The sequence below is a fragment of the Halichoeres trimaculatus genome, unplaced genomic scaffold (assembly GCF_033239565.1).
Source record: "Halichoeres trimaculatus isolate MK-OKI-2021-1 unplaced genomic scaffold, fHalTri1.1 fHalTri1_scaffold_4, whole genome shotgun sequence".
NCBI classification, from domain to species: domain Eukaryota; kingdom Metazoa; phylum Chordata; class Actinopteri; order Labriformes; family Labridae; genus Halichoeres; species Halichoeres trimaculatus.
Genome location: NW_027437182.1, coordinates 21,459,802 through 21,473,901, shown reverse-complemented (window position 1 = coordinate 21,473,901; position 14,100 = coordinate 21,459,802). Strand labels below are relative to the sequence as shown.

At 40.5% G+C, this 14,100-nt stretch overlaps 1 protein-coding gene across 1 annotated transcript; it reads left to right on the top strand.

Moving 5' to 3' along the window:
- The first annotated feature begins 6,567 nt into the window (after positions 1-6,567).
- Positions 6,568-11,952, top strand: nrl (neural retina leucine zipper). The gene is made up of 4 exons (XM_074667901.1): positions 6,568-7,179; positions 7,528-7,821; positions 9,709-9,924; positions 10,919-11,952. Exons 1-4 carry the CDS (start codon positions 6,568-6,570, stop codon positions 11,078-11,080), a joined length of 1,284 nt encoding a protein of 427 aa, XP_074524002.1. The 3' UTR covers positions 11,081-11,952.
- Positions 11,953-14,100: the final 2,148 nt, after the last annotated feature.

Below are 14,100 nucleotides of genomic sequence, written 5' to 3'. Positions count from 1 at the left end.
TCTCCAAGCTTCCTGTTCCCAAGTTGTGACATGTCTATGACGTCCTCAGAAACACTGGAGCCCATTGCTTCCATCTTAACAAGAATATGCTACGTTATTATTTAACTGACAGAGTGTAGAGGAGCTCAGTTAGCCAACATTACTGAGAGAACATCAGCCTAATTAAAGACAGGGCATATGCCTTTTTGAATTTGTCTTTAGATGTCCCACTAGTACTCTTATAGCAGATTCATATAGCTAAAAGCCCTTTTTTTTTTTCCACCGGTGCTTTAGAAAACCTTTTTTACAGCCTCTGGTTGAAACACCACATTTTAACTGACATCTCTTTGAGATTCTCCCCGCTCCATAAACCTCCTTCCCTGGCCTGGGTTTAAATCCAGCCTTGTGGCCTGTTTCCCCGACATTCCCCCTCTCACCTTGTTTCCTACACAATCCACTCTCCCATCCTCTCCAAAAGGCATAAAAACGCCAGAAAAAATAACAGTATAGTATACATTACAAATAAAGATAAGATAAATAAGATAAGATAAGATAAATTCATGAAATAGTAATACTTGCGCAAAAGATTCACAATATCAACACAGCAGTAACCAATGTTTTTTTATTGTTAATATGGAATTAAAAATGGTTTTCAAATCCAAAATTACTGAAATTTAATACCCTATAAACTACTGAATTTCACAGATCGAACAGTAAAAATTATTTTTAAAAAGAAGCTAAATGCAAACACTGAAGCACACAGACTTTATTGTTCTCAAAGTCTGTTGAGCCACCTGGTTCATCTGTTTGTGAGTTAACCTTCAGGTCAGTATCTGTCAGCAGCCACCATGAGGCGCTGCTGAGTCCAAACTTTATGAACCTGAGCGGACTGCATGACTCTGTGCAGAGGTGTGTGTGTGTGTGTGTGTGTGTGTGTGTGTGTGTGTGTGTGTGTGTGTGTGTGTGTGTGTGTGTGTGTGTGTGTGTGTGTCTGACACAACTCAGCTGATGAAACACTTGATGTGTGAGGGTGAAACTTGGCCTAAAAAGTGTAAAACACTTTGACCTTTCAGGATAGGAAGAATCTCCTGCATCAGAGGAAGATGAGGAAAAAACAAGTGGACAAAGGGAGAGAAATAAACGATAATCAAAGAGAAATCAAAAGAGTGAGAGACAGAGTGATAGATAGAGAGGTATATAGACCAAAGAAGGGAAAAAGAAAGGTATGAGGGAAAAGAGGAAAGGAGAGAAAGGGTCAAAATATGGGATGTATTCTTCGTCTCTTGACATGGTGGCCTGAATGTGAGCAGCTGCTGATGTTCATTTCAGTATCTTGAATTGAGCAATGTGTGTAGCTCTGTCTTCTCTACACGGTTCATTGTTTAGTTGTTTATTTATCATGCATTTGTATTGTATACACATAACATTCATTCCTATTCCTTTATTTATTTATTTCTACATTATTTTTACGTTTCCTCTCTTGCATTTGATGTTTATTTTTAACTTTGAAGTCTCTTTGTTGACTATGGAAGGTTGTTTAGAAAATAAAGCTTTATGGTTTCACTGTTTATAAATGTTTCTGGAATTAAAAAGATGTTGACCACATTTCAATTATACTGTAAACTGTAAACCTGCTTTAATAAAAATATAAGATGTAAGGAAAAAGGATGATAGAGAGAGCAGGAGATAAATGAACAGAGGGAGGGAGAGATGGAGAGGTAAAGAGAGGAGGGAGAAAAAAGAGAAAAGAGAAAATCAAAAAAGAAAAGACAGAAAGAAAGAGGTGTGTTAAACAGAGAGAAGAGAGAAAACAGATTAAAAAAGGGGGATATGTGGGAGAGAGAAGGGGAGAAAAGCAGAAAGAACTAGAAAAGCCCCCAGAGAGCAAAGACCTCTGCCAAGCATAATGTGATTGTGATGCAACACTTAAGTCCTACTTTAATGTTATACTCCCTTTCAGCAGACTGTCTGCTACAATTTGGTGTTAGTTGCAGGTTTGTACAATAATTTGTTACCTGACAGTGTTGAAAATTATGATGACCCAGTACTAGGGATGGGTACCTTTCACATTTGAAACAATACGGTACCGATGCCCAGTACTTGGTAATCGGTATCAGTACTCAACGGTACCAATTTTCGGTACTTTTTTGTGTTTGTGTGGTAAAAAAAAATTCAATCTGTTTTATAATAAAACTTCATTTTTTAACATATATATTCTTCAGTATATAATTGCAATTCTACTCTTCCAGTCCCTCACAGTCACAAGGATGCATTCAGGTACCTAAACATGGTACCTTCTGATTTTACTTGAACTGGTACCCGGTACTATTGACAAAATTCGGTCGATACCTATAAAGGTACCTAATTCAGTACCCATCCCTACCCAGTACATATTTCATATTCCTTATCTTAGTATCCAGAATATTGCTAGGATATGGATCGTACTTTTACATCTGTCAGAAATTATGGTGACCTTGTCTTGTTTTGTTTAGCAAAGCAATCTGACCATTTATGGTGGAGTTATATACACATATGGTGAAAACAGCCCTATCTCACAATGATAAAGAATCCTTTAAAAAGGATCCTGGATCTAGACGGTGATCCAGATCACCTCCAAAATGTAATCACTTCTTCCTTATCCCATTTTGACCATTTCCTGAAAATCTGTTTGTTACTTTTTGTGTTATGTTGTTCATAGACAAACTCTCCTAAAAACATAACCTCCATGGCAGAGGTAACGAGGGGGAGAGAAGAAGAGGTGGGCAGAGAAAAAAAGAGAAGTGAAGACAGGGAAACCTGGGGTGAAGAGAGAGAGAGAGAAAAAAAGAAAGGATGAGGAGAGATAAAGAGAGAGGAAAGTAGAAAAAGAGAAGGACAGAGGAGAAATGTTCTGGGGTCCACCAGAATAAAAGAAATAGTGGAGAAAAGAAGACGAGAAAGAGAATTTAAAAGGATGAGGGAAAAGTAAAGAAAAACACGTGATGGGGAGTGATGGAAGGAGACAGGGGTGATAGAGAGAAGAAGAGAAACAGATGAACTGAGTATGAATGAGATGGAGAGAAACAGAAGAGAGGGAGAGGGGCACAGATAGTTATGGTGGAAGAGGGAGGGAGAGACAGAGAGGGACAAACAGAAAAAGAGAAATGGAGAGATCACAAAGGCAGAGTGTTGGAGAGAGACACACAGAGACACAGGGGGAGGTGGGGGAGGTGGGGGAGAGGGAGGGGACTGTGGGATTTTCAGAGGGGGACACAGAGAAAGAAAGGGGGCAGTGGCACTCACAGAGTGCTATACACACTCTCATGCGCACTCACACCAACACACTCTGTGTTTCCTCCCGGAGTGTGTCAGTGGCCTGTCAGTTCATTATTTCTGTGTGTGTGTGAGTGTGTGTGTGTGTGTGTACTGGACGGAGCTGCAAACCATCCTTCATCTCTATGAGCCACGGTAAGATCATTTCATCCACCCTGCCCTCCATCTTTATCTCACTGTATCCTCTCATTAATGTGTGTGTGTGAGTGTGTATAAGTGAGTGTGTGTGAGTGTGTGTGTTGCTCTTTCTGTCTGTCCGTCTGTTGAGCCGTGACTCTGGTCCACAGCCAGTTTGAGGCCTCCATGGAGCGCTGTCACTGTTTGCTTTCTTCCACGTCCATTTTGGCCCACAGGTGGTCGGACTAATGAGCCGAGGGACGACCAGAGGTGGATTTTTAACATCGGGTTCACTCTGTCTGTTAAATCTAAAGGTTTGTCATCAGTGTTTGTAGTGGGGGACAAAAATCATACGGCTCTCTAATTAAATGAAATAGCTCTACATTCAGGGTGTGAGTGAAATGATCAGTCTGCTCTGCTGTGTGAGCTGATAAATGAGCTGAAAACCTGTTGATTTAAGGACTGTTTAACTCTTTGTACTCGAGGGAAATGTGATTTTAAAGTTTAACAGGTGCGTCCTGATTTGACAGAGTGAAAGTCGCTTCAACTTTTAGCTTTTCTTGCTAAAAAAACTGAAACCAATTCAGTATCAGTAACTGTTTGAGCTCAAAATCAACAAATCTGTGATATTTAATAACGGTGGTTGGATTATTTTATTGAAATACTCATACGTCATCTCTCACTGATGAAAGAGATACCTTTGACTTTGTTATACCTTAGACGATTGACTCAGGCACATAAAACTTCAATTTAGTGTGAAAATCTCACATTTCCAAGTCCATAATTTCATCTTAAAGCTACTTATAATTTCATTTTGGATGCATTTTAATTTCCACTTGTAAAATATTCAAATATTAAATGTATATCATTAACATTGACTAAAGTTTAAAACATGCAAATGTGAAATCTAACTTGTCAAACTTGAAATCTCACCTTTAACTTATCTGTATGAATAATATCCATAATTTTGTGTTGAAATATTTAATGATGTATTTATTGAAAATAATATTAAGACTCAAACAATTCCATCTTTCCAGCTTTAATATGTTGATAAAGATGAAGGAAAAGTTACTCTTTTGTTCAAAAAGGCTCTGATTGAATCGACTCAACCTTTTTGTTTTCTTGATAACTTCTCAAAAACAGTTTTTTTTTTCTCTCATACCAAGTGAGTTCACTGCAAGTCTACTGAACTTATTGAATGTCAGACACGTTTTAAAAGAGTACTCACTCTGTTTAAATAAAAACCAAAGTTAACCTTAACTGAAAAACAACATTTAACACATAAGACTTTGACTCATTCATTTTATTTGTATCATAAAGTCTGTGTCTCTGGATTAATGTCTCAACCAGATGATAAGTGGATTTACTCTCTGTGGACCTCTCTGTCAAAAATAATTAAGCCCTCTGAGTGTTGTACGAATGTGTTCAGTCGGCAGATCTTTCTAGAAATATAACGTTTTATCTATTGTGTGTGAGATTACATCAGGGCAACAACCTGCACTCACTTCTACACACAGATGAATACACACCTGGCAGGCAGAAGACGAGGCTTTTTAATGGAGATAAAATGATCTTAACAAGAGGATCTTTTTCTAATACTTTAATGAAATAACTTTAAAAAGTGTGTCAAGCAGATTTGAAGCTGTTCTTGAGGTTTTCTTAATCCTGAACTTCTGCACGAGCATTTGAAGGTGTGTGTGCATGAGTAGGGCTGGGTGTTGTTAGGAACCTCACTATTTGTTTCAATTTTAAACAGGGCCTGTGCAGGTTTAAAAAGGCCAAACTTAAGACTTTTTGAGACCTTTTTAAGACTCAATGAACAAAATTTAAGACCCAATTTAAAAAAGAAAAAAAAAAAACATGCCAGAAAATTGGAGGCACTGTATTCCTTGCAAAATATTGTTTTTTTTATGGTCTTGACCCCTTCGTTTTTTTGTTTTTTTTTTCACTGTGCAGCGTTTTGGTGAATTGTATAGTTTTTAAAATGTGCTTTATAAATAAAGTGGACTGGATTGGATTGGATAAAACTACCATAAGCCTCTCTGTTGTGAAGCAGATCAGCAAAGACATGAGAAAAGTCACCTGATCCAACAGGGGGTGCTAAAATCAACTTAAGCAGAGTTACTTATGTGAGCTTGAGGTCAAGGACCTCTTTTAACATTACTTTCCCACTCATTTAATATTTAAACCGCATCAAGTCTGAATTAAACATTTCTGAGATCTTTTAGAATCATATTCAAGACATTTTATGAGATTTTAAGAGAATTTTTGACTTTTTTAGGCCTTAAAATCAAATGATTGGATTTGGATCGCAATTTGATTCAGTATGGACTTAAATGCTTCAATGTTGATTTAGTAAGAAGAAGAAATATGCGAATAATTACAGTACGTGTCTGCTTGCTTTGGTTGCCATTTTGTTGCTGTATGATTTAGTGTGTTCATACAACATGAAAAGTACTCACAGCGCCCCCTGCTGGGCAGGAGGTGAATTGATTCAGCTAAAATTGTACCTTAAAAATACAAGTGCTGTTAGATTCTCTTTTGTATTGACCTCTGCAATTGTTGTTCACAAAGTTGATACCAGAAGTCCTGCCCCCTCTTGTTTCTGATTGGTCTGTGATCAAGATGTGACATCAATAAGTGCAGCACTGTTGCAGAAGTTGAACTATTTTCAGCAGAGCGTAGCAACAACAAGCACCTGATATTAAGGGCATTGTTGCACTGAGGACACTGAGCAGTATTTTATTTGACTTAAAAACAAGTATCCCTAAAAGGGAAAATTAAAGGGGGGACAACAGTGGGGCCTTATTTTAAAAAAGACCTAGCTGTCTATGGTTGTGGCTTCACTTGCTCCATTGGTTGCGATTTTAGGAATTAAGATGGAGGTTTCGAAACTGAACTTGTATCACTGATCCCTCCTCGTGCCCCTTTAACTTGAACCTCTCCTGTCCTCTCTTTGTTTCTCTTCAGGACTAGAGGTGCAGACACACAGACAAAGGAACAAACAGTTTCTCAGAGAGGAGAATCACACAGCAGTCTGCTTCCTGTCTTCACTCCTGCTGCTGTCTATGAGCTGCAGTGAGACAGAGCAGGGGACTCTGAAAAGATCCTGACACGAGGCAAAGCCCTGTTGAAACTCGCCGTCGCAGCAGCAGCAGTATGTCCTCCCCTCCCCTCCCCATGCCCTCACTGCCTCCCAGCCCCCTGGCCATGGAGTACCTGAATGACTTCGACCTCCTGAAGTTTGAAGTGAAATCCGACACGCCTCCTCTTCCTTCTCAGTGTGCGTTTCCCAAATCAGGCCTCCCTCATGACCCCTCCAGCTCCCCGTACACCAGCCATCCTCCACAGGACTCCAGTCTGAGCTCCAGTCCGTACAACTCGCTGCCCCCTTCGCCAACGCTTAGTGACACCCACCCACCACCTTCAGGCTCTTCCTCCCTCTCTTCGTCGTCCTCCTCCATCTCCTTCCCTCTCTCCATCTCAAACAGCTTCACATCCAGTATCAGCTCTCAGGGGAACGTTGAGGGCAGCCCGGCCCATAGCGGGCCTCAGGGTCCCACCCCAGCCTCCCTGGAGGACTTGATCTGGCTGGCAGCTCTCCAGCAGCAGTTTGGAGGGGAGGTGACAGGACCTGCCACCCTGCTGGGAGCTCTGGGAGGAGTGCCAGAAAGAGGGGACCGAGAGAGGGGACCGGTTAATGGTTTCCTGGGCTGCGAAGATGCTGTGGAGGCGCTACTGAACTCAGCCGCTGCAGCTGTAAGCTCTCAGGTAACTTGTACTCCATGAAAAGCTCCAGACTGTCACTCAAAGTGGCCCCTCGGCTGGTTGAGTGACTTTCAGTGACTTTTATAGACACTCATCACTGTTCAGTTGTCATAAATACAGAATTTAGCCAAATCAAGAAAAAAAATCATACCAGTCTTGAACATATTTATTTCTAATGTAAAGTTAGACAATTTTAACATGGGGCTCTATGGGGATCAACTCCCTTTGAAGCCAGCCTCTAGTGGACACTTGTGGAACTTGTGGCTCTTCTGTGGCTTCGTTTTTCAGATTGTTTTCTATCTGCCATTTCTATCATCAGATTTGATTTTTACCTTCTTCCCGTTCCTTCAGTTTCCGGGTCTTTCTCAGAGCTCCAGCAGTAACCTGGGAGACTCAGGCAGCGACAGTGGAGGTGACATCTCCTGCACAAAAGGGCCCGACATGTGCCACCGCCCACTCGTCTTCCTCTCATCAGCTCCTCCATCGCTTCCCAATGCTGGCCCTGGATCAGCTCCATACCAACAAGCCCTTAGCCCATCAGGCCGCCTTCATCACCAGCATCATCATCATCATCAGCATCATCCACACCATCCCATGCATGGCAACCACCACCATCACCATCATCATCACCCACAAGTTTCTCAGGTACACAAATTCATCCATATTGATGTATTTTTAGTGCTAATTCATAAAACAAGAACGCGCCGAGGCAACAGATTTTTTTTTGACTGTCACATCACTAATGTCTTGACATACTTTTTAAGGTCTAAATGACAGAATGAATTATGAGAAGCTGTAATAAACTAAAAGCTGCAATAATTCTATTCTGTTGTTTTCCTGGTAAGTAGATGGTTTGATCTAACAAATGGTCATCATTTCACCGCTCCTATATTGATGAGTTTCTTAGAGGAAAAAGGATCACAAAATTTAGGCAGGACACTGTGCCCAGTCTCAAATACAACTGAATTAGTTACTTCATCAATAGACAAAAGCTGGCATTAGTATTTCACCAATTTCTTTCTTTTTTGGTGAATTTACTAGTTCATTTGACAGGGACCATGAAAAACAAAGAAAAAGCCAAGCGAGAGTTAACTATAGAGCTAATTTTCATCTGTGGTCCCTGGGCAAGAAGATGTAAGGATTAATGGATACTTGCTACAAATTTAGAATTTTATACTCAGGGAGTTCAGGATTTCAGTACCAGAAAAGTTTTGGTTTCTTTTTTGTGGTCTGGGTAGTATTAACCTATCAGGTCTCAGCAGGCTCTAGTATCAGCTAAAACAAAAAAAGTCTGTATGAAGAGCAAAAGCAGGAGGAACTCCAGTGTAATGATATTGCTACTTCCAACATTGGTAATCTGGGGAGACTCATTTTTCTCTATTGGCATATATCTGTATGAAGAGCAGCTAAAAAATCTTGATTTAAAGCTTCTGTATTTGTGACACTTTACAAATCATTGACCATATGTCTCTTAAATTATTCCATAGCAGAATTTTTCGTTTGGTATAAAAACCTATAGAAATGTAAATGTTACAGAGTTGTTTTCATCTTTGCACTATTTGCAGAACATAGAAGTGTAATCAACAAGTGATGTTTCTGGCACTGTATGGAGAGTAGATATGTTTGATTATCACCCTAAGTGCTTAAAGCGAGTGTTTAAAGAGCTTGTAGAGGTCATCCTTTGAGTTCAAACAACAATATCATTTGGAGGTGAAAGAGTTGATGTGACACTTGTCACATTAGAGGGCTGAGCGGGAAGAGAGAGGGATTGAACAGTGCAGGATTAGGATTAGGACATTAGAACATGGTTATTAATGTCTGTGCAGATCTGAAGTATCACTTTAAGGATCTGTCTGTGAGGCAACAATGGGGGAGGCTACATCTTTGTCTTTCAGGTCATGCTGTTTGAGTCACAATGAAAAATATTTTTTATTTAAAATGCAAAAGGCTTTCCATCATGTATCCATAAGCAGTGTTATTTCTTGCCATTTCTTTCCGTTTCAAGCAGGATTTTAACAATTAGAACATAAGTATTACGTGTTTATTCTATATGACTACTGTCAAACTATTTGTCTGCTACATATCTGTTTATGCATCATCTAATCTAATGTGAGCATACAGAGAATTAAAATGCTTCATTATCATATCACTCAGATACAATCATTAACGTCTGTGTCATAAACCCCTGTATTACATACGTGCTGCTTTTGCGTGCTTTTGCTGTTTGTTTTGGTTGGTAAACTTTGTCATCTGGCCGATCAGGATGTCTGTGTGGATCTTAAAGTGGAACACGCTGTGAGCTTATGATAATATCTGCTATTATTGATGTGTGTAATCCTGATAACTGTCACCCACACTCAGTCAGATTACATTACAGATTACAGGCATGTGGTGATGAAATGTGCCACCTGACAGGAACACACGTCCATCACTCATACCACACTTTGATACATTTAGATCCAACATTTCACACTTATTTCCAGCATGTCCTGACATTATGTTCGCTATGTGTCCCTTCCATCTGTTCCTCAGTGTGGTGCAAATGAGCGTTTTTCTGACGAGCAGCTGGTGAGCCTGTCGGTGCGCGAGCTGAACCGACACCTGCGTGGCGTGAGTAAGGATGAGGTGGTGCGTTTGAAGCAGAAACGACGCACGCTAAAGAACCGTGGCTACGCCCAGTCCTGTCGCTACAAACGGCTCCAGCACCGCCATGCGTTGGAGTCTGAGAAACATGTGCTCACACAACAGGTAGTCCTGAATCAGAGGTGTTGAAAACTTTAGAGTTAGAATATCTCAGTTTGCTTAGCCATTGGGATAAGATAATAAAACATTAAAACCATAACATTTTAGAAATAATAATACCAATGTTCATGTTAACAGAAATAGTTAAGAGAAGGTTTTTTTTTGTTTTTTTTATAATCTTCTTATGACATAATGTTTTGTCCTCATGACTGATACTGGAGCAGGATTATTGAAAAAGGCTTTTGTTGAAGTTTTGTTTTAGATAGGGACACTCTACAACTTGAGCTTTGCTAGCTAAAATCACATACACACTAGTTGTAAAATAAAGTAAGTCTTTACAGCAAATATAAACACATCAACAGACTGGTTCAAAAAATGATTTGAGTCTGTATACCTCATTTCTCAATCTGCACACATAGTTCCAGTGGTGCTTTTTTATATAGAAGCTATTGACTTTAAAAGTTTGTCCATTTAAGGGAATGGCTGACTTGACTACAGGCCTGTGTCGCTGTTAGCATCTTTAATACACCCTAACTCACAAACAACATCAGTTGGAATCAACTTTTTTTACTTTGTCCAGCGACGTTAGGCTTCAAAACTCTGCTTCAGAAACAGATGGGTGATGTCATGGAAGTACGTCCCTTTTTTTTAATACTGTCTGCAGAATATTTACAGTATTCTGACGTCTATTTGTACATATTATGACACCCAGGCTGTGACACCGAGGTCTTCATTATTGGAAAAACACTACTTATATCATCCAGAGGGGGCGCTAGAGTTAACACAGCATGGAAACACCTCACAGTGACTCCAAGTGCTTTATTATGAATTTTTAATAGCTAACCTGCTAGGCACACAATATTGAATGCAGCTTTTCTATTTTGAATTTGAGCCCTACGAGAGGCACATTTATTCCTCTTTTAATTATTAAAGCCTGTGAGTGAGCATCCCCACACCGTGGAGCTAAAGTGAATGTTCTCGACTTTTCTCCCGTCCTCAGTTGGAGCAGCTTCAGTGCGAGCTGACTCGAGTGCTGAGGGAAAGAGACGCCTACAAGGCTCGCTACGAGAAGCTGCTCAGCACCAACCACGGCATTTCCAGCGACGCTCCACCGACCCGCACCAGCAACCCACCTTCACCACCCCCTGACTACTTCCTCTGAGTGTGACCCAGAGGGAGGAAGGATGAAACGAGAGCAGCCAACACGAAGCAATCAATGATGAGTAATCAGGAGAAAACAAGGACGTGTACGTGTTCAGCATGTTTGTGTGTGAGGGAGGAGATGGAAAAGAGACATCAGCAGGCTGTTTTGAAGGAGGCGATACAACAGTGAAAACCTCCCTGATTGATTAAAGGGACACTGACTTTGAATTCAGAGAGTTAGGCTCAGCTTTAGGCTGCTCCGAGGACTCAGTTTGACTTTACTGTGAATGGCTGCTACACACAAACTGGCTGAGGTCTTTAGTTTGATTTATCAGTGCAAAAATGATCTGAAAATGGTTGAAAAAGCTTTATTTTAAAGGGCAATTCAGGTGTTTTTAAACCCAGGCAATATTTCTACATGTTTTGGGGTCTAAATAACTAACAGGTTCTGCTACAGCAAGTTTGGGAATGGCTCTAGTAGATTTCTTCATCTGGCAGAAATGAAACAGGCTGTAATAGCTGCAACTTAGTCAAAATATCTCTGCTGAAAGTTCTATTTTTTGACAATGACCGCCTCAGATTGTTTTTCCATGTCTGGGGAGTTACAGAAACGATTCCTGCAGAGACACACCTTTATGTTGTAGAGAAAGTTTCATTTCCTCTAGCTGCTTGGTTGCAGTTTTGTTTTGTTTAGCGTAGCCCAGCAGTATACGAGCACTGTAGTGGTCTTCCTCCAGATAGCTTTCACTCTGTTTCGTTTTTAGGAGTCAACCACTTTTTGTCCAAATCTACACAAGCCACAGGAATGCAAGTCCAAAGTAAGCAGCCCTCTGCAGCAAAACCAAAAGCAGTTCATTGAGAGTCCACTTGAGGCTTACTGCAAAACCAAAGCATCCCTATTAGATCACACTTCAAATGTCTCAATTAGTTACAAGTAATTACTGTAACTGTGACTAGTAACTGAATTACTCCTTCATAAATGTAATCAGTTACCAGGGAAAGTGATTATTGCATTACATTTTTAGAAAAACCTTCAAATATGTAAAAGGATTCTGGTTTTTGAGCGGGTTTTGCTCTCGGATATAATGTACAGTTCACATCTATGTTTCTGCCCTTTACATAAAGGCAGTCCCTGTACTTCCATGTCGAACACGCCATTTTAAACTTGACGGGCCGCTCCAGACTCGCCATTGCTGTATCTAGTTCTCTTTTGTGGCTTTTTGTGGGTTGAGGTTTCAACAACACCTATCTACCCGAATTCTGGCTTACCATGAAATTTTACTCTACCTTAAGTCAATCATCAGTACTTACGTGTGTGCCACCCTAGGTTGACATACTACATATATTCATATGTTGCCAAAAACCCTGAATCTGTCTGTAAACTGATCAATACACAAGATCAAAACAAGGCTTGCTGAAATAATGTGGTATACATAAGCCATACGGATCTCCTAACTGGTTCATGGCATGTTAGAGGAGCAGGCCTCTAAGGTCTGCCCATAGCTCTGCCCCCAACAGGCCTCCAGAGGACCAGCCAATCAGATGGAAGGGGGTCAGAGGAGTGGGAGCCTTAAAGAGACAGCAGCCAAAAGAAAGAGTTAAAAACCCCAACGTGAGATAATATGTTTTTTTTTTTTTCCAGTTTAAAATCATGTAAAGCTGCAATGTGGGTACCGGAGAGACGGCTCGAAAAGAATTATAGCCCCTCTTTAACTTTAGGGGACCCATTTTGCTATGTTGGACTCTTAATATAACAATCTGAACCCATCAGTGACAAATGAAAGACCTTTAGGAGATGTATGTTGATCAGGCATGAGTAACCAGGGATTTTGTTGCAGCCATTACAGCCTGATTCACAGCTGCCTGCTGAGGCAATCTACTGGAGGAATTTGTAGTAGTCATTTAGATCCTATTACATAGAAAGAGCGCAGGTTTAATCACACAGGTTTCATTCTTTGAAGCACATCCTCGACTCCCTTGCTGGTCATGTTATCTCTGCAACATCATTTTCTCTTCAATTGTGTGGCTCAAACTGTAGTTGTGTTTTTTACATTAAGCTGCTGAAGCTGCAGAGGTCTGAGTAGTGCTGTGGTGCTGGATGTGGAGTGGTATGGGCTTGGATAAAGTATCCACGGCATGCGGTTGTATTTGCCAGCTGATATTTCACAGTTGCCTACCAAAGTGTTGAAGCTCACCAGGACGTGTTATTCTCTGTAAGATTAAATATATTATAGATGAAAGAATGTACAAGGACACCTTTCAATGAGGGTCTTCCAGTGATTATGCTGAATGAATTGCGGGGGATATTGCTGTTCTTTTTTAGCACACAAATCGATAATTCGCACGTCATAAAAACAGGGAGGCCTGGCTGTTTGCTCTCCACAGAATGAGTTTTACTCACAAACAGAGGAGAAGAGCTGCTCGTGTGTGACTGCAAATAAACCCAGCGAAGCAGGCGTAAAGAGTGCGGCATCATTTGTGTGGTTGTGTCCAGACTAGTGGAGCTATTTTCAGGCAGATTGAACACGTCTGCTACAGGGACCATCACCTAATGTATGCAACAGCACAGAGCTGGGGACAGAAAACTTAACAGTGCAGGGATCAAAAAAATACAAAAAGAAGTGAAGTCTTCATGGAGACGCCTCCTGAGATGTCTCATAAATCATTGCCAGGGTTCATGCATGAATTAGAGCTATTTATTTTGTTTGGGTGTAGGTTCAAATACATTGTTTTTATTTATTCACTTATTTATTCAGTATTTATTGTTTATTTATGTACTGATTTACTGGTTTTATTTCACTAGTGTGTATTTTTACTTTCCTACAGTTTAAGAGTTAACATACAATGATGGCCATTTTCATGGCTTCCTGCTCCTGTTGTAGTGTGGTTTCATATGCATCTGAAATAAACAGAATTTTACCATCACCGTGCAGTGCTGTGACGTGTTTTTGTGCACCATGCAAGCAGGTTTTAACCTCTTCCATTCACCTATCTGAGCATCTCCCACGTAGCATGCCCGGCTCCATGCCTCCCTCTCTG

Bases quoted from the DNA above. Each gene is read 5' to 3' on its own strand.
- nrl (XM_074667901.1), top strand. From the start codon at position 6,568: ATGTCCTCCCCTCCCCTCCCCATGCCCTCACTGCCTCCCAGCCCCCTG. The intron at 7,180-7,527 runs GTAACTTGTACT...CCGTTCCTTCAG, and splicing joins CTGCAGCTGTAAGCTCTCAG to TTTCCGGGTCTTTCTCAGAG. The intron at 7,822-9,708 runs GTACACAAATTC...TCTGTTCCTCAG, and splicing joins ATCACCCACAAGTTTCTCAG to TGTGGTGCAAATGAGCGTTT.